Source organism: Opisthocomus hoazin, chromosome Z (genome assembly GCF_030867145.1).
Source record: "Opisthocomus hoazin isolate bOpiHoa1 chromosome Z, bOpiHoa1.hap1, whole genome shotgun sequence".
NCBI lineage: Eukaryota > Metazoa > Chordata > Aves > Opisthocomiformes > Opisthocomidae > Opisthocomus > Opisthocomus hoazin.
Window position 1 is genome coordinate 42,279,286 of NC_134454.1, and position 24,198 is coordinate 42,303,483.

General features: G+C 45.8%; 1 protein-coding gene and 1 long non-coding RNA gene across 2 annotated transcripts; both read left to right on the forward strand.

The window, feature by feature from the left end:
- The first annotated feature begins 895 nt into the window (after nucleotides 1–895).
- On the forward strand, nucleotides 896–10,138 carry LOC142358942 (uncharacterized). The gene is made up of 3 exons (XR_012761964.1): nucleotides 896–993; nucleotides 1,286–1,376; nucleotides 9,940–10,138. It is a non-coding gene; the product is annotated as an uncharacterized LOC142358942 (long non-coding RNA).
- Nucleotides 10,139–10,479: 341 nt separating this feature from the next.
- LOC104339406 (3'-5' RNA helicase YTHDC2-like) lies at nucleotides 10,480–23,120 on the forward strand. Its single transcript, XM_075446845.1, has 7 exons — nucleotides 10,480–10,597; nucleotides 10,933–11,082; nucleotides 12,740–12,939; nucleotides 13,423–13,589; nucleotides 21,540–21,688; nucleotides 22,084–22,219; nucleotides 22,590–23,120. The coding sequence occupies exons 1-5, from the start codon at nucleotides 10,480–10,482 to the stop codon at nucleotides 21,589–21,591; spliced, it is 687 nt and encodes a 228-aa protein (XP_075302960.1). The 3' UTR covers nucleotides 21,592–21,688; nucleotides 22,084–22,219; nucleotides 22,590–23,120.
- Nucleotides 23,121–24,198: the final 1,078 nt, after the last annotated feature.

Sequence of the window (24,198 nt, forward strand, 5' to 3'; positions counted from 1 at the left end):
TGAGCAGCAGATCAGAGTCAGATGATTGGCTGAAAACATCAGCTTCCAGTTCAAAACACTTTCAGACTAAGCAGTTGTAGAGGAAATGACGCCTGCAAATGCTTGAAGATCAAAATTCAGAAGCACTGAATTCTCTGTGTAGGGGCTGAGAGCAGGGGGGAGAGGAAAACCTGTCATTCATTGGTTTTGCATGTTTGTGATTGACACGCAAAACTCTTTTCCATTCAGTGTAAGTATTCAAAATGCTCGTAGTATAAACACGTCTATAACAGAAATTGTCTGTCCTCTTTAGAAATACGTTCCTTATTAATTTTTATCAGAAAGAAGATGACTGATGTTGGGCCACCAGTTTCTACTGGAACATTGGTCTTCCTGACGGCTGTTGGATTCAGACTAAAAATTCACCAGAGCTACCGCAGCTTCGTAAGTTTAGTGAGTAAACATTTGTTTAATTAATCTTCGTGCTGAAGCTCCCTGTGAATTTTCCAAATGAATGTTTTTACCCAAAACTTGATTATGTGGTGTAAAGTCAAAATCAAATGTTTCATTGCAGATCTCTCTGCCTCACACATCCACACCGCGCCTCCCCGGTCCCGCCGCCCGCCGCGGAGCGCTGAGCCCCGACGCCCAACCGCCCGCGGGGGCGGAGCCTCCGCCGGGCGGGAGCCGCGCGGGGCGGGACGGATCCTCCGCGCCCCGCCCCACCGCGGCCCGTCCCGCGCGCAGGTGTCACGGCGCTGCGCCGGCCCGGCCTCGCTCTTCCGCCGGCGGCGCCGCGCCCGCCGCCCGCCCGGCAGCCCGCGCCATGTCGCGACCCGGTGGCGCCTCCTCGTGTTAGCCCGGCCCGGGCTCGGGGGGCTCGGGCGCCCCCGGCCCGGCCGCCTCCGCCGGCCCCGCGCCGGGCCAAGGGTCTGAAGGATGTCCGCGTCGACGAGGCGGTGGAGATCGCGATGAACCTCGCCCTGGTGGGGTTCCGGTGCGGGGAGGAGCAAGGTGCGTAGCGGCGGCCCGGGCGCAGTGGGGCGGGCCCCGACGGGCGGGCCGGCGGCGAGCGCCGGGCCTGGGCCGGCGGCGGGAGGCGTCTGGGCCGGGGGACGCCGCGTGGGTTCCGCTCCGCTGCCTCCGGCCCGGTGAGGCGGCTCGCGCGCGTGCGCGGAGTCGCTTAGCGGCTGCCGTCGGTGCCCTTGTTCACGGGGAATGTGGTCAGACCCGTGACGTCGAGGCGGTGCGTCAGGAAGGCTGCGCGTGGCGTTGTGATGTTTGCGTTTTTCGTTGTCTTTTCTAGAAATGGAATTTCCGTCTTCGTTCACTAGTACTGAAAGGGCGTTTGTTCACCAGCTCTGCCAGTCCCTTGGATTGATATCTAAAAGTAAAGGGTGAGTTGGAGTCTGATTTTTGTTTATCATTTTCTCTTTTTGGAGTAAATGTGTGGAATTTCACGACTGTCGTTAAGCTGATCCGTGTTTCTAGCACGTCCTGCGCTGTTGCAGGGAGTAGCAGTGGAGAAAACACTTTAAAAAGTAAGATTAAAAATCACAGAATCACAGAATCACAGAATAGTAGGGGTTGGAAGGGACCTCTGTGGGTCATCTAGTCCAACCCTCCTGCCGAAGCAGGGTCACCTACAGCAGGCTGCACAGGACCTTGTCCAGGCGGATCTTGAATATCTCCAGAGAAGGATACTCTACAACCTCCCTGGGCAGCCCGTTCCAGTGCTCTGTCACCCTCAGAGGGAAGAAGTTCTTCCTCATGTTCAGACGGAACTTCCTGTGCCTCAGTTTGTGCCCATTGCCCCTTGTCCTGTCACTGGGCACCACTGAAAAGAGCTTGGCCCCATCCTCCTGACACCCACCCTTCAGATATTTGTAGGCATTTATAAGGTCCCCTCGCAGCCTTCTCTTCTTCAGCCTGAACAAGCCCAGTTCCCTCAACCTCTCCTCGTAGGGGAGATGCTCCAGTCCCCTCACCATCCTCGTAGCCCTCCGCTGGACTCTCTCCAGTAGCTCTTCATCTTTCTTGAACTGGGGAGCCCAGAACTGGACACAGTACTCCAGATGAGGCCTCACCAGGGCAGTGTAGAGGGGAAGGAGAACCTCCCTCGTCCTGCTGGCCACACTCTTCTTGATGCACCCCAGGATCCCATTGGCTTTCTTGGCAGCCAGGGCACACTGCTGGCTCATGGTTAACCTGTCGTCCACCAGGACACCCAGGTCCCTCTCCGCAGAGCTGCTCTCCAGCAGGTCCACCCCAAGCCTGTACTGGTGCCTGGGGTTGTTCCTCCCCAGGTGCAGGACCCTGCATTTGGCTTTGTTGAACCTCATCAGGTTCGTCTCTGCCCAGCTTTCCAGCCTATCCAGGTCACACTGAATGGCAGCACAGCCTTCTGGTGTATCTACCACACCTCCCAGTTTGGTGTCGTCAGCAAACTTGCTGAGGGTACATTCTAACTCTTCATCCAGGTCGTTGATGAAGAAGTTAAACAAGACTGGGCCCAGTACTGACCCCTGGGGGACACCACTTGTTACCAGCCTCCAACTAGACTCAGCGCCGCTGATGACAGCCCTCTGAGTTCTGCCATTCAGCCAGTTCTCTATCCACTCTACCGACCACTCATCTAGCCCACACTTCCTCAGCTTCCCCAGGAGGATATCATGGGAGACTGTGTCGAAAGCCTTGCTGAAGTCAAGGTAGACAACATCCATTCCTCTCCCTTCGTCCACCCAGCCAGTCATGTCATTGTAGAAAGCTATCAGATTGGTCAGGCATGATTTCCCCTTGGTGAATCCATGCTGACTACTCCTGATAACCTTCTTTTCTTCCACTTGCTTCATGATGGCCTCCAGGATAAGCTGCTCCATCACCTTTCCCAGGATGGAGGTGAGGCTGACCGGCCTGTAGTTCCCTGGGTCCTCCTTCTTGCCCTTTTTGAAGATTGGAGTGACATTGGCCTTTCTCCAGTCCTCGGGCACCTCTCCTGTCCTCCAGGACCTCTCAAAGATGATGGAGAGTGGCTCAGCAATGACATCCGCCAGCTCCCTCAGCACTCGTGGGTGCATTCCATCGGGGCCCATGGATTTGTGGACATCCAGATCACTTAAGCGATCCCTCACACAGTCCTCCTTGACCAAGGGAAAGTCGTCCTCTTTGTAGGCTTCTTCTCTTACCTCCGGGGCCTGGGATTCCTGAGGGCCAGTCTTAGCACTGAAGACTGAAGCAAAGAAGGCATTCAGTAGCTCTGCCTTCTCCGCATCCTCCGTCACCAGGACACCCGCCTCATTCAGCAGCGGCCCCACATTGTCCCTAGCCTTCCTTTTGCTGCTGATGTAGTTGAAGAAGCCCTTCTTGTTGTTTTTGACATCCCTTGCCAGCTTCAATTCCAGGTGAGCCTTGGCCTTCCTCGTTGCATCCCTGCATGCTCTCACCACGTTTCTGTACTCTTCCCAAGTGGCCTGTCCCTCTTTCCACATTCCATGGACCTTTCTCTTCTGCCTGATCTCCGCTAGAAGCTCCTTCTTCAACCATGCAGGTCTCCTGCCTCCTTTGCTAAATTTCTTTCTCAGGGAGATGCATTGCTCCTGTGCATGGAAGAAGTGTTGTTTAAAGAGCGACCAGCACTCATGGACCCCCGTGCCTTCGAGAGCCCTGGCCCACGGTATTCCTCCCAGTAGCTCCTTGAAGAGGGCAAAGTCAGCCCTCCTGAGGTCCAGGGTTTTGATCCTGCTTATCGCCCTACTTCCTCCACGCAGGATCCTGAACTCAACCATTTCATGGTCACTGAAGCCGAGTCTACCTCCAACCTTCACATCCTCCACCAGTCCCTCCTTGTTTGTTAACACAAGGTCCAGCAGCACGCCTTTCCTTGTTGGTTCCTCCACCACTTGCATCAGAAAGTTATCATCGATGCTCTGTAGGAACCTCTTGGATTGCGAATGCCTAGCTGTATGGTCTTCCCAGCTGATGTCAGGGTGGTTGAAGTCCCCCATGAGAACCAGGGCCTGTGACTGTGAGGCTGCTTGCAGCTGCCTGTAGAAGGCCTCATCAACCTGCTCCTCCTGGTCAGGTGGCCTGTAGTACACACCCACCGTAATGTCACCATTATGAGCCTGTCCCTTAATTCTAACCCACAAGCTTTCAACTTGTTCCTCATTTGCCCCCGGGCCAAGCTCAATGCATTCCAGTTGCTCCCTCACATATAGAGCAACTCCCCCACCTCTCCTTGTTGGCCTGTCTTTCCTAAAGAGTCTGTAGCCATCTATGACAGCATGCCAGTCATGCGAGTTGTCCCACCACGTTTCTGTGATGGCGACCAAGTCGTAGCCATCCTGCTGTATAATGGCTTCCAGCTCCTCCTGTTTATTGGCCATACTACGTGCGTTGGTGTAAACACACTTGAGCTGGGCTGTCAGTCTCACCCCTGGCCTTGGCACTCCAAGCCTGGGCTCATCCCTAGTGAGCTGGGCAATATCCCCTTCCCCCTTCGAACCTAGTTTAAAGCCCTCTCAATGAGCCCCGCCAGCTCGTGGCCAAGAATTCTTCTCCCCTTTTGTGATAGCTGAGCTCCACTTGTTGCCAGCAGGCCCGGTGCTGTGTATACCTCCCCATGATCAAAAAAGCCAAAATTTGACTGATGGCACCAGTCCCTGAGCCACCTGTTAACCAGGTGAGTTTTCGTGCCCCTTTCAGTGCTGTCCCCTGCCACTGATGGGATGGAGGAAAACACCACCTGCGCCCCTGATCCCTCAACCAGTCGCCCTAGTGCCCTGAAGTCCCTTTTGATGGCCTTGGGACTTCTTTCTGCTACCTCGTCCCCGCCAACCTGCATTACCAAGAGGGGGTAGTAATCAGAAGGCCGCACCAGACCAGGGAGTTTCTTCGCAACATCCCTAACCTGGGCCCCAGGGAGGCAGCAGACTTCCCTGTGGGATGGGTCCGGTCAGCAGATCGGGCCCTCTGTTCCCCTCAGAAGGGAATCACCTATGACAATGACCCTCCTTTTTTTCTTAGTTGAGGCAGTTGTAATTCTTGGGGCTGTCTGACTCGTTCTAGGCAACCCCCTGGATGGAGCCTCACCTTCACCCACATCCTCTGTGGCCGGTCCCTCACATTCCAGAGCCCCATACCTGTTGCTTAAGGGCAACTGGGCCGGTGAGGGAGGCCGGGGAAAGATTCGCTTGCCCCCCTGAGCAGGGACCCGTTTCCATTCCCCCCCAGCTCTTAGGCCCCCTCTTTCTGCTCAGTGGCAAGAGGGTAGGGGGTTCTCTGCTTTCTGTGGAGCCGCCTCCTGCTGCCTCGGCCTCAGGGAGGGCAGGGTGCTGCTCCACCAGTCAATCTCCCTCTCACACTCCCGGATGGTCCTCAGCCTCTCCACTTCCTCCTTCAGCTCTGCCACCAGGCTGAGCAGGTCATTCACCTGCTCGCACCGAACACAGCCGTTGTCTCTGCTGTCCTCCGGTACAAGCGCCAGGCTCAGGCACTCCCTGCAGCCAGAGACCTGGACACCCGCGTTCTTGCGTGGGGCCTCCGTCTGGGTCCCCCCACTCCTTCGAGCAACAGCTTTACCACGGGTGGTAACCATGGCTAGAATATCTCCTGGAAGAGCGATGCCCACTACTTGAGTAGTCAGGAGGCGGACTGCACCCTGCCAGTCGCCTTCCCCGCTCGCCCTGCCTGCGCGAACTGCCGCGCAAACTGCTGCGCCGCTCCCGGGCTGCTGCGCCGCCTCTGTTTGCCGGCTCTGTTCGCCCGCGCTCCCTGGGGGCTGCTCTTATCCGTGAGGGGGTTTGGCCGCTGTCACACTCGACTCCGCCCCCGCTGAGTCAGAGCTGCCGCTCGTTGGCACCTCCCGCTTTCCCGCTGGGGGGGGGGGGGGGGGGTATCTGGGGTCTCCTCTCTCTCTCTCGGCGCTTTTTGCCGCCTCGCCGCTGCGGTTTTGCCACCGGAGAAAGGGTCCCTCGGCGCGAGCCTCTGCTCCAGAACCCTTCACCTTCAGTAGCTTCGCCGAAATGATGTTTCTTTCTCTTACCCTGCTCTGAGCTTTGAAGAGAAAACCATTGTTTGTTGACCTGGTGAGCTTATGTGAAAGCTGAGAATCCAGTTCCCCTGGGAGTTCAGGTGGCAAAGCTACAGGACAGGGAAGGTTGCAGGAAAAACCCAGATGGATGGAGTGCCATGTGTAACTTGTGTGTGTGTGGAGTGATGGAAATCCACAACAGCATTTGCAGTTCCTCATTTTTGGTGATGCTTCATGATTGTTGCAGAGTAGTGTAAATCGCTAGTACTCTGGACCTGTAGTTAATGAGGGAGTAAATGCTGTCCAGCACTGATTGTGTTGAACATGTAGCTTGGTCTGAGAAGATCTTATTCAAGCTTAGTGCTGTTCAAGTGAAGTTGCACTTCCAGTGTGATTCCAGTCTCAGGAGTGGTATAGCTGATATTTGCCACAAATGCCCGAGACAATAAATTTGACTGAACTTGTGTATCTTTGCGTCATATTTTGGGAACATAGAGTGTTAGAAAGCCTTGTCAGGTGTCTGCAGATGGTGAGCAGGAACATGCTTGGGTTGTGCGGTGCACGTGCTTAAGCGTAATTGGTAAACTCTGCTTGAATCCTTGCTGATTCTTTGTAGAGCTTTGTGAGTGTCTCTGAGCAGTTGCCTAGTAGATTCTGTGGTATTTTTGGTCGTCGTTTTGTAGAATAGCTCAAGTTGGAAGGGACCCATAAGATCATCGAGTCCAACTCCCTGCTCCTCGCAGGACAACCTAGAAGTAAACCATGTGACTGAATGAGTCATCCAGATGCTCCTTGAGCCCTGACAGGCTTGGTGTGGTGACCACTTCCCCGGGGAAACTGTTCCAGGCACCGACCACCCTCTCAGTGAAGAACCGTTTCCTAAGGTCCAGTCTGAACTTCCCCTGGCGCAGCTTCATTCCATTTCCCCATGTCCTGTCGCTGGTCACCAGCGAGAGGAGATCAGCACCTCCTCCTCCACCGCTGCCCTTGAGGAAGGTGTAGACTGGATGGGGTCAGCCCTCAGCCTTCTCCAAGCTGAACAAACCAAGTGACCTCAGCCTCTCCTCACAGAAGTCTTGCCCTCAAGACCTTTCACCATCTTGGTCACCCTCCTCTGGACACATTTCCATAGTTTGGGGTCCTTCTTACATTGAGGGACCCAAAACTGCACACAGTACTTGAGGTGGGGCCACACCAGTGCGGTGTAGAGTGGGACAATTATGCCCTGTTTCTGTTTTGTGTGTTGTTTTTTTTTTTTAAATGTGGGGAGTCTAGGGTGACATGGAGCTTGGAGAATAGTTGAGCTGATGTTTAAACAGCTAAGAAAAAGGGAATATTCACCCGGGAAGACATAAACGGTATGCTTTTTTTAACTGTAATAATGCGTAACGCACTAACATGGATTTCCTTTTAAAATAAATTCAGATGTTCTACTCGTGTTTAGTCTCCGCAGATTTCCTTAGTATTTATGCTTGCAATAACTTTTGGAATGATCAGTCTTTAAAAGGTTGATCATGATTGGCTTTCACCATGGAATTTCTAGAAAGAGTATGATTTTAGTGTTAATATTCATTAGTCTGTACTTCTTGCACAGAGTTGGTAAACAAGGAAAGCTATTGTTTGGGAACCATAGGACAATATTTTGTGTCATCAGTTTTTTTCTTTGAGTTAAGCAAGCATGTGTTGAATACTTGAAGAAACTTGTTATAAACTCTTGGTAGCTAGCATGTTTTCCTCTAAAGTTTGTTAGCAGTGTACTGTACGGAGTCTGGCTGGGACGGAGTTAACATTCCCCATAGCAGCCCTCATAGCGCTGTGCTTTGTGTGGGTAGCTAGAAGGGTGTTGGTAACACACCAGTGTGCCACACAACGTAAGGGCTGTCTCTTGAATTCCCCCCAGGCCCCCCAGTTAGGAGGAGAGTTGCCAGCAGGTTAAGGGAGGGCATCCTTCCCTTCTGCTCAGCACTGGTGATGCCACACCTGGAGTGCTGAGTCCAGTGCTGGGATTACCAGTGGGAGAGAGATATGGACATGCTGGGGAGAGTGCAGTGAAGGGCCACCAAGATGATGAAGGGGCTGGAGCATCTCTCCTAGGAGGAAAGGCTGAGAGAGCTGGGGCTGTTCAGCCTGGAGGAGAGGGCTTGGGGGACCTCATCAATGTATACAAATACCTGCAGGGAGAATGCAAAGAGAATGGAGGCAGGCTCTTTCCAGTGGTGCCCAGTGACAGGACCAGAGGCAGTGGGTACACACTGAAACACAGGAGGTTTCCTTGGAACATCATGAAACGCTTTCTTGGTCACTGTGAGGGTGACCAAGCACTGGCGCATGCTGACCACAGAGGCGGTGGAGTCTCCATCCTTGGAGACAGTGAAGAGCCATCTGGACATGGTCCTGGGCACCTGGCTGTAGGTGTCCATGCTTGAGCAAGAGGGTTGGATCAGATGAGGTGTAGAGGTCCGTCCCAGTCCCAGTGGTTCTGTGGTTCTAAGTGGCTGACATACAAAGTACTGAAGACGGGGAGCATTGTCATGGGAAGCACTGCAGTTTATTTTTCCTTTTCTGCCAACCTTTCCCTGGACAGGCGCATGCAAGTACTGTTCCAGCTTGATTATTTTTGCTATTCTGAAATGTTATCTTGCACTGCCCAGGAGGTGAACCCCAGCCAACATCTTAGAAAGCAGCCGTGTTGTGGTGGGTTGACCTTGGTGGCTGATTGCTAGGTCCCCAGGCAGCGTGGTCTCTCACTCTACCTCCTGAGCAGGACACGGGGAGAAAATAGCATGGGGTCTCTCTCGCAGGCTGAAGTTCCTTTCAGCATAAACCTGCTCCACTGAGGTCTCTCCTGTACAGTTTCGGGGGAATCTCTCCTGCTGTACCTGGGGCTCCTACTCCCCCTCCTTCTTCACTGACCTTGGTGTCTGTAGGGCTGTTTCTCCCACGTTGTCCTCACCCATTTCTCTCACAGCTGCTCTGCAGCATTTTTTCCCTTTCTTAAATATGTTATAACAGAGTCACCACCATCGTGGCTGAAGGGCTCAGCTGTGCCCGTGGTGGGTCGCTGGAGCTGGCTGTGTCCAACACGGGGTGGCCCTGGCCTCTCCTCGCAGAAGCCACCCCTGACAGCAGCCAAGTGCTGCATCCCGTACACGTGCACTACTGTAGCACCCCTGCCAGCCATGGGGCTCGCCATGGGACGTTCTGTTCTTGTCCTTAGGAGACGTTTTCAGAGTGTTGATATGTCACAGCAGCCCAGGCACAAGGTAGTTCAGCTTCAAATGTACTTAGAACAGTTCTTCGCCTTTCAGTATCCGAGTTTGGCCTACGAACAAGTGCAGCGTTATGATGAAGTGTTTTGGCTCTAATTCTACCTTGTAAATCTTTGATAATGAAGGAAGGTCCTGGGAATCTGATCTGTTGGATTTCATTAAGGCTTGGAATACCACTGGAAGGCTGCTTCTGTGTCTGTTACGCCTATTTGTTGATTTTTAACGTCTAAATCTCTTAAATTAGTCTAGAAAGGAGTTTTGTGTGATACCTCTTGGTACTGATTGACAGTGTGGTTGAGGGAGCTGGCTGTCTTTTGGGGAGCCGATGCAGTGAGAGACCTTTAACGGAAAGGCAGCAGAGCAGCGTTACGTTACGGAGGCCTAATTGTAAGGCTGTGCTGGGTGTAGTCATCCAAAGTCGGTAGTGCTTGTGCTGCACTACTGCGTGTGAATAGAGGGTGGTTTTGGTGGTGGGTATTTGGATGCTTCTACTGTTTTCGTGTGCGTTGTGCTGCACTGAACATTATTTGGAAGTTTCTAGTTATGACATTGTATTTGAAAACAATTTGACAGCCATCTTGAAAGAATTATGATCAAAGATCATTACATTGAGGTAAATAGGTTATTTATTCTAAAATACATTATTTTTTTTCCTCCCAGAAAAGACGCAAGTCGATACCTGACTGTAAGGAAGAAGGATGGATCAACGACCTGGATGAAGAGTTAGAATGTACCCTCAGCAAGTTTGCTGACGACACCAAACTGGGAGGTGTGGTAGATACACCAGAAGGCTGTGCTGCCATTCAGCGTGACCTGGATACGCTGGAGAGCTGGGCAGAGAGGAACCTGATGAGGTTCAACAAGGGCAAGTGCAGGGTCCTGCACCTGGGGAGGAACAACCTCATGCACCAGTACAGGCTTGGGGTGGAGCTGCTGGAGAGCAGCTCTGCGGAGAGGGACCTGGGTGTCCTGGTGGACGACAGGTTAACTATGAGCCAGCAGTGTGCCCTGGCTGCCAAGAAGGCCAATGGGATCCTGGGGTGCATCAAGAAGAGTGTGGCCAGCAGGACGAGGGAGGTTCTCCTTCCCCTCTACACTGCCCTGGTGAGGCCTCATCTGGAGTACTGTGTCCAGTTCTGGGCTCCCCAGTTCAAGAAGGATGAAGAGCTACTGGAGAGAGTCCAGCGGAGGGCTACAAGGATGGTGAGGGGACTGGAGCATCTCCACTACGAGGAGAGGTTGAGGGAACTGGGCTTGTTCAGGCTGAAGAAGAGAAGGCTGCGAGGGGACCTTATAAATGCCTACAAATATCTGAAGGGTGGGTGTCAGGAGGATGGGGCCAAGCTCTTTTCAGTGGTGCCCAGTGACAGGACAAGGGGCAATGGGCACAAACTGAGGCACAGGAAGTTCCGTCTGAACATGAGGAGGAACTTCTTCCCTCTGAGGGTGACGGAGCACTGGAACAGGCTGCCCAGGGAGGTTGTGGAGTCTCCTTCTCTGGAGATATTCAAGACCCGCCTGGACAAGGTCCTGTGCAGCCTGCTGTAGGTGACCCTGCTTCGGCGGGGGGGTTGGACTAGATGACCCACAGAGGTCCCTTCCAACCCCTACTATTCTGTGATTCTGTGATTCTGTGATTCTTTTCTTTTTCAGAACTACCACGTGCAGTGATGACTTGCTGCTTGACTCCCAGTACGAAACGTGCTGTTCGGAGTTTAATTCAGAGATTTTCTGTCACAAATAAAGAACGAACAGAACTTCTGCCAAAGACGGAGCGAAGAAGTGCGTGTGTGGTTGAATCTGGTATGTTCAGTGTGTCTTCTGATACGGCTTTGTGAATCCACACTGCTTAAAAAAAAAGAACAACCCACAACCCAACCAGAAAACAAAGCCCTTTCTTTTCTGTCTCCTCTCCTGTCCCAAATGACACCTTTCCCTCCAGACAACCCCATGCATTTTCTTGGCTTTTAATTGTTAATCTACGGTCTTTTAAAACTGGTGTCATGAGGAACTTAGGCAGTGATGTCACCCACATTCCAGTGTCTTGCTTGTGCCAAGTTGGTTTTGAATCTTTGAGCTAGTTCCAGCCAATTTTATTTGGGAGTACATTTCTGAAATGTTTGTTCCTACGAGTTCCATGAGGTGAATTTGAAGTGAGGTGTTACCGTGACTGCCGTATAAGAACACCCTTACAAGAAAATGGGGCGGGCCATTCTGCTTATAGAATTTCATGTTCTTGATAAAATAAGAAGCTTTTTTTTTTGTTTCATTATCTTCTAAGATAGATTTGGTCCCTGAGGGACTACCATCTAGACTTCTTGATTTCTAGAATATGAAAGAGTTCACTGGAAGACAGACTTCTGATATATTGTGTTTTTTTTCTTAAAGAATGCTTCTAACAAGGTTATTTATTCTGGGAGCGTAAGAGTTTTGTGTTGTGTTTCTGTGTACAAAGCTGTGTGTAGTACAGAGAAAACACTTGTACCAGTATGCCTGCTTTCACTGGCTGTGTCTGATTTATGATGGTTCATGCTTTTAAGTGCTGCCTTTGCTAGTTTTCTTTTTCAGTTGTTTCAGTTGTTTAATAGGATTGTTTAATGAACAGAAGGAAAGTATAATAAAAGTGCTGAAAAGCAATTCCTCAGGAATGTAAGGCATAAACTAAGGAATAGTGTAAAATTTGTCTTTCTTTACTTCTCCAGAATGGTTTTTGGCCCTTTTAATCTTTTAGCCTGTGTCTGCCTTGGTAACACAGTGCTTGTAATTTAATGTCTTAATCTGTTAATCACATTAAATATGTATAATTGAATTTACAGCAAGCTTTTCATTTTTCTGAAAAGTAATCATTAAGGAATTGTTGAATAGCATTTACAATACTGAATTTAAAGTAGTCTCTGAAGATGTGCAGGTTCTTTGGCTACTTAAGTATCGCTCTCTAATCTATCACACTACGTTGTGTGGGTCCGGGGGACTGGGTACAGCATGGTTCAATTTGTATGATTTAAGACAAATCTTACGGATTAGAGCATTAGGTTGTGTAAGACTGACTCAAAGGAGGCATGCCTGTCAGTTTGGAGTAACTTAAAGGTTTGACTATACAGTGACTATATAGTGAATGTGTAAACATGACACAAAGGCCAAGAAAATATGCCAGGCTGCTTTTCTCGGATTTAGTTTCTCTGTTTGCTCTTCATGACCTTTTTTGACTTTGAGCAGTGCATTCGGAGAGTCTGTTTTTGTTCAAAATATCTATGAAAGTAATAACTCCTTTGAACAATATTTCTTTCAAGCACTGTAACAGGATGCATTACTATTAATATGTCTTTTAAAATTGTGATGGGTTTGTCACTTTGTAGGGATGCATATAAAGTCAGGAATGTTCATTTTTATGCATGATTTTTAAGCAATGTTTTATTTACCTTCCTTTGTATTGAAGTAAATTGTTAACTTCTCTTGACAGAAAACAGAGAAGTGCACAAGACAAGCGGACGACTTAACCACGGTATCCCGCAGGTTCCAGTGAAGAGAGGGGAAGCAGAGTTTGATTCCTTCAGGCAATCACTGCCAGTTTTTGAAAAACAGGAAGAAATAGTCAAAATAATAAAGGACAACAAAGTTGTTTTGATTGTAGGAGAGACTGGATCAGGAAAAACTAGTCAAGTATGTTTCTTTAATGAAATAAAAAATATAACAGGATCTATACAAAACTAATGCCAATTTTGTAATATTTCTGTAGTAAAGGATTTCTTTATGCTAGTTTTAAGGCTTTTGTTTTCTTATATAGCCAGAAGTCTTGCGTTCTAGTTCATTTGCTTGCTTTTGAAATACTAAACCAGCAGATACTTACTAAAAGCATAAATGGTTCTGCACAGTTTTCTGATAGACCTACAGGTATTTTTTTAATAGATTTCTCTGAAGCGGGAGAGAGAAGCCTCAACTTTTTGTTTTTTTTTTTGTTTGAAACTTAATCAGAAATTTTTTTTACTGCCTTTCTAACCCTTCAAGTATGTTTGCAATGATAATCCTATTGTGAATCCTTTTGCAACCTGTGCAATATTAAGACGCAGTTAAATTGTTCCACTGTGGTAAAAAAAGCTGTGACTTTATCAAACTAAAAACTACATTTAAACCACTTTTTTACAGATCCCTCAGTTCCTTCTTGACGACTGTTACAAAAATGGAGCTCCCTGTCGTATATTTTGCACTCAGACAAGACGTTTGGCAGCTATTGCTATGGCTGAAAGAGTGGCAGCAGAAAGAAGAGAAAAGATTGGCCAGACAGTTGGTTATCGGATTCGATTAGAAAGCAGGTACTAATGATATTTCTTCAAGTCAATTGATCTTGTGTTGATATCTGTAGTCTTGTGCACATTTAAACCACAGTGTCTTTGGGATACAGCCTAGTAAAAGCTCAGTATGTAAGGAATGAGTAGGGTATGTTATTTCAGGTAACGGAATATTTCAGTGTGAAAAGGACAGTTTTCCTCCTGTATGTTGCAGTTTCACGTAGTAAGCCGTCTTATGTAACTGAATTGCATGTGCTTGCTCTATTTCTTCTTGGGGGTGTGTGTGGAATTCCTTGTCTCATTTTCAGATCAAGTCACACTTTTCTGTCTTTTTTTTCTCCCTACTTTTAACATGTGTAGATCCAAAAGTTCTGCAAGCTTTGAAGATAGGTAGGAAGACCAGCACGCTGTAACAAATGCTGGGTTGTGAGAGTTGATAGGGGACATAAAAGGAAATAAGCAAAATTCGGAAGTGAATGATGAAGTTGAGCATTATTTACCAATGTAGTTTGGGTTAAATTTGCTCTGTTTCAGCTCTTCTGTTTAAAGCATGAAGTGATACAAAAGCAGAGCTTTCTAGGTCACCTGGGGAAGTTGTTCCTGAAGCAGAGGAGGGTTAGATGAAAGTCTGAAGATTGTGTGTGGTTTCTGGATTCTTTGAACTGTATGGATAGCGGGATTTCCAGGAATGGGCAGCGGTTGGGATATGATTGAGAAGCACATGGGAAAAGGTACAGCTGGTTATGTTGCTTGTATGGGTAAAGATATCACATAGCTAATGAGCATGAATGCACTTGAGCAGCAAAGCCAAGTTCAAGAAGAATTTGAATATGTGTACAAAAGTTCACAAGGCTATTAAGGGATGAAAAGAGCTAGTGAAGATGAATTCCAGACAAGGTGGATGATTGTGTGTGGAGGTATATGCTGGCTGAAGAAGAACAAAGTATAGGTCATATCAAAATGGAAGAATTACTAGAAGCAGTGCAGAAAATCCTGCTTAAGAAGAATCCACAGATTCACGCAAAAGGAAGAGATGGCAGTATTTCCGACTCTGGGTGAAAAAGATGTGAGGTGGGTGTGTTTACAGTGACACAGGGGTCTAATTTTGGAGTTTTATTATCTATTGGACAGTGATGATGATTTCTGGAAGGCTGCTGAAGAAGAGAGAAGAGCAGAGATGGGTAAAGTAAAGCGTTTCTCTCTTCGGTGTGGTCCCTGAATTTAATATGTAGGAGGATTTTTGAAAGGAGGGATGAATTGCAAACTTGGAAAGAAATACGCATCTGGTAACCAGTGAGCTCATGTCTTCCAGGAAGGAGTTGTAGAGTACGATACAGAACAACTTTTGGGTACTGAAGGTGGCAGCGCTGAAAAAGGGGTGGCAATTGCTATTTTTACTTGCACGGCTAACTCTGCCACAGGTATGAGAATAGTAACTTTAAAGAGTTTGAAATTCCTGAAGAGAAAAATTAAAGCATTTGAAAATGATCAGCTGATTTCTTTGTGATTCAGTCAAGTATAGTGTATTGGGTTTGTGTGGCAAGGTTTTGGTAGTGAGGGGGCTACAGGGGTGGCTTCTGTGAGAAGCTGCTAGAAGCTTCTCCCATGTCCAACAGAGCCAGTGCCAGCCGGCTCCAAGACAGACCTGCCGCTGGCCAAGGCCGAGCCCATCAGTGACAGTGGTAGCACCTCTGGGATAACACAGTTAAGAAGGGGGGAAAAAAATCCGCAGAACTGCAGCCGAAGAGAAGAGTGAGACAATGTGAGAGAAACAGCCCTGCAGACACCAGGGTCAGTGCAGAAGGAGGGGGAGGAGGTGCTCCAGGTGCTGTAGCAGAGATGCCCCTGCAGCTTGTGATGAAGACCATGGTGAGGCAGGCTGTGCCCCTGCAGCCCGTGGAGGTCCACGGTAAAGCAGATCTCCACCTGCAGCCCATGGAGGACCCCACACCAGAGCAGATGTACGCTCAAAGGAAGCTGTGAACCTGTGGAGAGCCTGCACTGGAGCAGGCTCCTGCCAGGACCTGTGGCCCCATGGAGAGAGGAGCCCACGCTGGAGCAGGTTTTCTGGCAGGGCTTGTGACCCCGTGGGGACCCACGCTGGAGCATCCTGTTCCTGAAGGATGGCACCGCGTGGAAGGGACCCACACTGGGGCAGTTCGTGAAGAGCTGCAGCCCGTGGGAAGGACGCAGACCCACATTGGAGCAGTTTGTGGAGGACTGTCTCCTGTGAAAGGGACCTCAAGCTGGAGGATGGGAAGAGTGTGAGGAGTCCTCCCCCTGAGGAGAAAGGAGCAGCAGAGACAACGTGTGATGGGCGGACCGCAGCCCCCATTCCCTGTCCCCCTGCGCCGCTCGGGGGGATGAGGGAAAGAATTCAGGAGTGAAATTGAGCCCAGGAAGAAGGCAGGGGTGAGGGAAGGTGTTTCAAGATTTTTTTTGTTTTTCTCATTATCCCACTCTGATTTGATTGGCAGTGAGATAAACTAATTTCCCCAAATTCAGTCTGTTTTGTCCGTGATGGTAATTGGTGACTGGTCTCGTCCTATCCTCATCACAACCTGTGAGCCTTTCATTGTATTTTGTCTCCCCTGTCCAGCTGAGGCGAGTGATAGAGCGGCTTTGGTGGGCACCTGGTGTCCAGCCAGAGTCAACCCACCACATGTAGACAAACACAAAGACTATATCCAAACACATGGTGTCTTTTTCCAAAGCAGTCCACACTGAATTTTTCAGTAAATTAAACAACATGGGGAGGTTCGTAAGGTTCTGTTTCACTTATTTGTTTATTTATGTACATTTGAATCTCACTTTGTTAATTAATCCATCGTCTGAAGTATTGGAGCATAATCACTAATATTTCTTAGGAACTCTGGGAACAAGCAGAGTTCAAAAACAAGCAGTATGCGTGAATTCTTTGGTGAGAGAATTATAATCTAATTCCACTTCTGGTGAGCAGCTCTTCAGTCCTTTAATTTTCAGCAAGTAGCGGAAAGCTAGCAGCATTGAAATGGTGCGAAAACCTGAAGTATCTTTATGAATTTTCAATAGGGTTTCTCCAAAGACACTGTTAACATTTTGCACTAATGGCGTGCTACTTTGCACGCTAATGGCAGGAGACAGCACTCTCTCAGCTGTGACACATGTTATTGTGGTAAGGATCACGTTGTATTTCCTGTGAAGTGGGGCAGTATGTATTGCTTCTTAACCGGAAAATAAGATCCGGTTTTTTTTATTAGCGTGCTGAGCATTGAAGGTGTGCTTGTTTGGATAGAGTCTGAATTAACGTTAAAGTCTTACTGAGCCTTTATTGTAGCGTGTACTGTTTCGTTTTGGTTTGGTTTGTTTTTTTCGTAAAAGTACCTTATTTTAGGTTCATGGCAGTAATTAATTTTGGAATCATGATATAGTTGTGGAGGACAGAGGTCTAGATTTTTCTGAGCTTCCTCTGTCAGAAAGCATAAAAGCCTTAGGGAGGCTTACGTAGATAGGACTCAATGTGAGTGTGTCTGTCAGAATTTCTTGTATCATGTGCTTGTTTTAGCAATACCGCGTTTGCAGTCCATTTGTTTGCCCAGATGTTTTCAAGATACTGAGTAGTCTAATTTTCAGCAGATTATGTAAGTGTGTTCATTTATGGTTGTGTGACTATTGCTATGGTGGAGTTTGATAATTCAGTGGAACTGGAATGTTTACTGCAAGATTAAGGTCTCCACTGAAAAATTCATGATAGCTCTAGGTCCCTGGATGTTTATCAAAATGGAAAAAAGTGTGAGAATGACTTACACATTCTTCACTTCAGCCTAAACATGTTGTACTTGGGTCCCTGCTTCATAAGTTCATAATACAAAACAAAACAGAAGAACACACCAATAAAGATGGCTAATTAGTCGTGTGCCGTAATTAATGGTAAGCTTTGTGCATGACTTAATGGATCTAAGCAATCTAATTTTTTTCTGATTATGTGGTATCATACATTTCTTTAAACGTTCATCAATTGTGAAGGAGATTTTATGAAAATAAGATTTGTAGGATTTGCGGTTTGTGTCATTATCTTGAAAACGAGATTATAAGAATTAGAAAAGATTCAGAAGTTCACTTTAACCTCTGAAATCAAGGTGTATGTGGTTTGTGCGTTACTAGTGCAATCTGTCAGATATCTCTAAAACTTTTTGAAATATTTTTGACTTTTGGGTAGTTTGTAAGAAAATCCTTACTTAAGCTAGACTTGCACATTCTAATGTGTCTGTAATGTACCAGCAAATAATATATTTGAGTTTTTTAAAAAGTTCATATTTGTGAAAAGTTATAATCTTACATCTGTGATGTTTCTCTGTTGTGTGTGTGGCCTTTTTTTTCCCCCTTTTGTTATAGGATGAAGTACATGAGAGGGATAGGTTCAGTGACTTCTTGTTAATAAAACTGAGAGACGTGTTGCAAAAACAGACTAATTTAAAACTAATTATTTCTAGTGCTGCTCTAGATGCAAATCTCTTTATTAGATATTTTGGAAGTTGCCCAGTAATATACAGTTAGTATTTATGTAAACTCTGAAATCTGAGTATACCTGCCCTAGGACTTACAGATCTTATTAAACTGTAGCAAACCATTCTGAGTAAGAGAACATGATGCATACACTGAGAGTTACAGCAATGCTTGTTTGTTTTTGTGGTTTCTTAACTATTTGCATCTGCTTCAGAGTGTTTTTATCCCAGGGAGTTCTGTAAGTGCAGGGATGTCGTGGCCCTAGGAGCTACCAGAGCGTGATATATATTAATTTGTTCTGGTAGGTTCTAGCTCTTCAGGCGTCAGCAAGTTTGCTGCTGGTTACCAGATAAAACACAGATAACTGCACCTGGTCACTTCAGTATTACAGTCCTAGGCAAACTGGGTATTCATGTTTTAATCACATGATTCTTTAATTTAAAGGAAGTTACTAACTGTTAATCTAGGTAAACATTGAGAAAAGACATGGCAATTTATATTAGTTTATGTTCAGACTCAGTAATCTGCGGTTAGGTTACATTCAGATGCAAAATTATCGTTATTGCTGTTGTAATTTCATTTGGACTGATCGTTAGTAGAGGTAGAACACAGATGCATGGGAGATGCTTTCCCCCTCGCCCCGTCACGCTCCTGGCTTGTAAGTTCTCTGCATGACTGACCTCCTCTGGCACCTTGCAGTCCTCTTCCTTTTCCAACAATGATATCCGAGTAGAATACGTTTTGAAAAGACGCTTTTAAGAGAAATGCTTTCTTTTCAGAACAGTGAAGTAGGCTGTCTGTATGTCAGCTTTTCTTTAAGAAACTGGACAGTCCCAGGGCATGGGTTGGATTGCTCTCTTTAGTATCTTCTCTGCAAGTTGTCAGTTTATTTCAGTGAATGTTCCTGATAAAACATCTATTTTTTTACAGATCGAAGTGTTTAGTTCTTAGTTCCTAATTGCTGCCTAGAAAAGCAAGGCTTGCAACTTGTTGGAGGCAGGAATCTGGAAATTACACACTATTTCAGTGTTTTCCAGATTTTTTTTTGAAGGGGAGAAACCTCGCCTGTAATTGTTGTGTAGCTTTCCAGTTTACTCTTCTTGTAGCTTCCTGTTGGTTTCAATCAATATGTTTATTCAGGAAATGCCGATGACAGTCTCTTTCTCCCCTTTACCTCAGTGGTTATACCATGATCATATACTCGTCTTCATAGGCTAATCACAATTGAAAAGATACTTTCCGTTTTCCACTTTTGAGAATTTAAGAATTCCAAGAAGACAGTTTAGATACTTTGTCTGTTCATGCTGTGAAAAAGACTTGGTCCTCCTTCAACAATACAGCTGACAAAATCCTGACCACAGAAACCAACATTTTGTGGTCGTGGGTTCCTGTAGTACACAGAGTTTGTGATCAGTATTGGAAGACTTCCTCCATGACAGCTTCTAAAAGTATATGAAATGTAGCTTGTTCTTTCTGAAGAGAAGTCCTAGGTGATTTAACCTCAGCAATGGCAAATGTCTGCTAAGGTACCATAAATGTAAATCTAGAAATTTTAATACTTCCTGTGAAAAAAACCCTGCTTTAATGTCCATAAATAAGGTTTATAAAACAGTGATAGTCCAAAAGAATTCAGGGTAAATTATTTAGGAGATAAATACCATTGGAGTGTCTCATTTATCAGCAAGTATTGAGTAAAAAAAGCCAAATCTGGCTAAAGTGATTGCAAAAGTTGAGAGAAGTCCATCTCCTGGTATACTTCTCATGGAAGAAAAGTGGTTTAATGTAAAGGTGGGAATCTGCTTGTGGGATCTTGCACTAAAGCTGTATTAATTGCTGTTATATTTTGTAATCCAGGTGGCAGGTTTACACAGTGAATTCTTTTTTGGAACCCTAAACAAAAATGGCTCTTTTCTTTTTCTCATTTTGATAAAATTACAATTAATAACTGTGAATCTTAGGAGCATCTCGTGCTGTAACACTCAATGGAATTGAAGAGGTTCATGAGAAACAAGGTACCCAGCTGGCATTTCACTTTTGAAGTGTTGTTGAGTTTAGTGGCCCAGTAATTTTAAGAAAATGAACTCCAATGAAGACAGTCTTACAAGACTTTTCAGGGAAAGCAGTAATTCCTTAAATCAGGCCCTAATAATGTTTAATTCACTTTTTGTGTCTTCAGAAATGCTTTTCTTAAATTAAGATTATAAATGAAGCTGGGGAATATGTAATATTTTATTAATTATTTGTGCTTTCAGTACAAGGAAGACCTTTTGAAGTTAAAGAGATGTTTTTGGAGGATGTTTTACAAAGCACTGGGTATACAAACAGATGGTAAAGTACAAAAAAGAGAAGCAGCGAGGTTTGTGGACTTGTTAACTATTAGGATTGGCAGTGGATTTCATTGAGTGAACAGCTAAATATGATGATTCTGTTAGATTTTCAAAGTCAGAATATTAAATGAGACCTGATTAGATGACAGCGAGTATCTTGTAGCTCTCAGTGTTTACATTATTCAAGTAGCTTGTGTAACTTTAAAAAAAATATTTTCACTTTCTTTCAATGGTTGCATGCTTTTTGCTTATGGCTGATAAATGTTACGTTTTTCCTAATTATTATGGAGTGGAATTGCATGTGACTGGGGGCTTTGCAGAACATACTATGTTGTCCTGGTTTCAGCTGGGATAGAGCTGACTTTTGGGTGCAAATTAAAGTGCAGCCATTAAAGAGGGCGGGATTTTGCACATCTTGCATGGAAGTGGTTCCTATTAGCAACATTTTTCACTGCGTTCTTCAGACATGGATGTATTTCAGATATGTAGCCCAGAAGCATAAACACACTTGAACGTAATATAGTTGTTTTTCAATTGATTAAGTAGATATATTGTTTGAGAAGTTTTCCTGACGACTGAAAGCAGTGATCCTAGTGTGTATTTAAAAAAACGCAAACATTGTCGTGTGTCGTCCCCCCCCCCAAAAAAGAAAAAGGCAAAACCCAAAGGTGTAACATAAAATCCTAAATGTATGTTTGTCCTGGTGCTTGGCTCTGATCGCTGTGGATAGAAAAGTTCAGTTAGGGCACTGGTGTCTTTTAATGTTTCTTGTACAAAAAAATTAGTTTTCACATGCAGGAGCTATCTATATCCCTTCTCTTCGGTGTTTCACTTCTGGAGAAAGATCTGGACTGAGAACTGTGTAGAAATTATTTACTTAGGAAGCTCATTTGAATGCAGTAAGTTGGAATACTGGAGACTTAGGGGCTTAAGCACCCGAAGGGTGTGTTTTACCTTGTTCTTATAGCAGATGTTTGCAATGGTGAACTTTGGGTGCCCTAACTTATGGAATTTACGTTGAACTGGTAAGAGCATTCTAGATTAAACAAAAGAGATTGAACAGGTAAAACTTTGACTTGCTAGGATCATTTTTGGTAGCTGAAAACAATGGATAATGAAGATGACTGTAAAACATTTTTTGGAAATACTTTATGCATTCTAGAAGAAAAACAGCAAAGCAGTCTTACGGAGTGGTGTTCTGCTCCAGAAAATAATAGCAAACTGGAATCTCAGAGGCAGAGATCTGTCCCAAGTGCAACTGAAGAGTATAATCTGTTGGATGATGGTGGTGACACGGTATTTAATCAACAGGTAAGCTTTTCCTTTTGTTGGAAGAGATGTTTAAACATGCATTACATTATTACTACCCATTTTCTATTACTACCCATGTTTTCTAAAGATATTACTCCTGTGGAGTTTCTAGAAGGATATTAATGTATTTGAAAACACGATTTTTTTTTTGTTAGCATGAACTACTCTTGAAGTGTGCTTTTCAGTTGTACATAACTTGTTTAGATCAGATGGCTGTGCTGCCATTGTTAAAGTACTTGCATATGATACAAGAAATGCTTTAACTGATATCTGAATGCTGTATTTCTGGATGTTACTTGGAAAACTAACTGTTCAAACTCTGTGTGTGTCCAGTGTATGAGAATAATGACAACTCTTTGAAGAGATTCATCTTTCAGTATTGTTTTTTTCTTCAGAATGAAAAAGATGCGAATTGCCTTGAACCATGGCTAATAAAAGAAATGGATTCTTGTCTTTCTGACATCTGGTTGCATAAAGATATTGATTCCTTTGCTCAGGTGTTCCATCTCATTTTAACCGAAAATGTCAGTGGTAAGTTTCTCATCCTTTGACATCAGAAATAAACAACCACAAAGCGACTTGAATTTCTGTGGCTGCTTTATCTCCAGTTTCGAAGGTTGTTACCTTTGAATTCTGATGCCTATTGAAGAAATGGATGGGGTTACCAAAATTAATGATTTTTGTAGTTATTCATTGTTGTACTTGTTTTGAAGTACTGACAGATGTTATGTTTCTGAAATAGAGTTCAAGTCACACGGACTGACTGGTGGGGTGGAGTGTGGAAACAAATTCTCTTTGGGCTAGGTTTTCAAAGTCACAATCATACTACATTTACAGGAAAAAAAGAACAACGTTTATATGGGTTTTGCTGATTGGTTGTTTTTTTTTTTTTACTTTTCAGTTGATTATAGGCACAGCGAAACCAGCGCGACTGCACTAATGATTGCTTCGGGGAGAGGCTTTCTGAGTCAAGTAGAACAACTGATCAGTATGGGAGCAAGTATCCACTGCAAGTTATCCAATGGCTGGTAAAAAGAAACAGATGGATTTGTCAATGTAGGAATGAGAAGGCATATTAGATGCTATAGAAATTTCTAATTTATCAGCCTCCTGGAAGCAGTAATAGGTTTTGACAGTCTAAACAATTTCTACCTCCTGTTTATCACAGTTTAATTAAGAATTCAGTTGAGAATTTACAGAAGACAGTCTTGAATGTGGGATACACACTTTTGGTTTCAGTAGGTTTGATTTAACACACTGGTTAGAAATAAAACTGGAATCCTCCTCACTGGATTGGTTGAATTAGACCCAAAATGTTTGCCAGTTCTTATTTTAAGAGAATAACCTATATTGGATTTAAAAATAGTGTATTACAGGTGCAAAGCTCTTTGCCATGTGATATCTGTAAATAAAGTTGTATGATGTAAAAATATTTATGAATCTGTAAAAATTCAGATTTTTGTGGCCATGAATTGTGTCTTCATAGAAACATGAACTATAGTAAATATTATAAAATGGAAAGATACGTATTGGTATCTTTCCCAGGGCTATGATATTTGGTACTACCACGTGAAAAACTTGTGGAGGAGTGCGATTTAAAAGGAGAACAGAGTGAACTGCGTTGTGAGAGGGGCAACTTCCATAAGACATCAAAAAGCCCAATGTTTGCATGCATTTTGGAGAAAAATGTCTGGGCTGTGAATTCTCGGGGTGAGTTAAAGGAGCCAGTAAAGGGTACTGCAAAAAGGCGTGGCTTGTCTCTGCACATTGTTGTGTCGCTTCTGAAGGCCTGGCACGTTCTTCCTCCTCATTTCCTTCTGCATGTTTACATGACCTTCTGTGTCAAACTGGGATTCGTTCTTGGTAAAGACTTGCAAGTGTCTAAAACTCGTATAGCTGTTACGCCTGTTTGTGCACAATAGTGCGGAAATTGGTAGAAAAGTGCGGTGTCAGCTGTCTCCTCACGTAATGTGCTAAAAACCCTCTCGCATAAAACCCCTGGGAAAGCTGTCTCGAAAAGATAAACCAGGGCTGCGCACACTGCTTGGAGACGGCTTTGCTCAGGGTGCGCTGAGCTGTGGTTCGCTCCCTGCATGCCTGCTCTGAGCCGGGGTTTCAGCTGCTGTCAGCGTGCTGAACGACAAGGTGCTGGCGCCGCACGTCAGCGCTGACAACAGAGCGAGCTTGGCTCGTGTTCCGAGGGGCCGAACGCTGCTCTGTCAGCAGCCGGGTGTTTGTGCCAGGGCCTCGCTGCGGAGGCTGGGCGGGTGCTTGCCGAGCGGCGTGTTCTCACGGCAGTTTTTAAAATTCAGACATTTTTAATGCTGCAAATTTACCTTTGTTCTTAAGACCCCTTTGTGCTGGGTGGGTTTTTTTAACTGTTTTTGGCCGTTCTTACAGTTAACCGCCTGCAGCAGCAGACAGAGATTCTCCTGTTCCGTCCTGTGTCACGAACTGGCGGGTGTTTTCAGAGAGGGCGGGGCCGGGCCGGAGCCGTGGGCGGAGCCGTG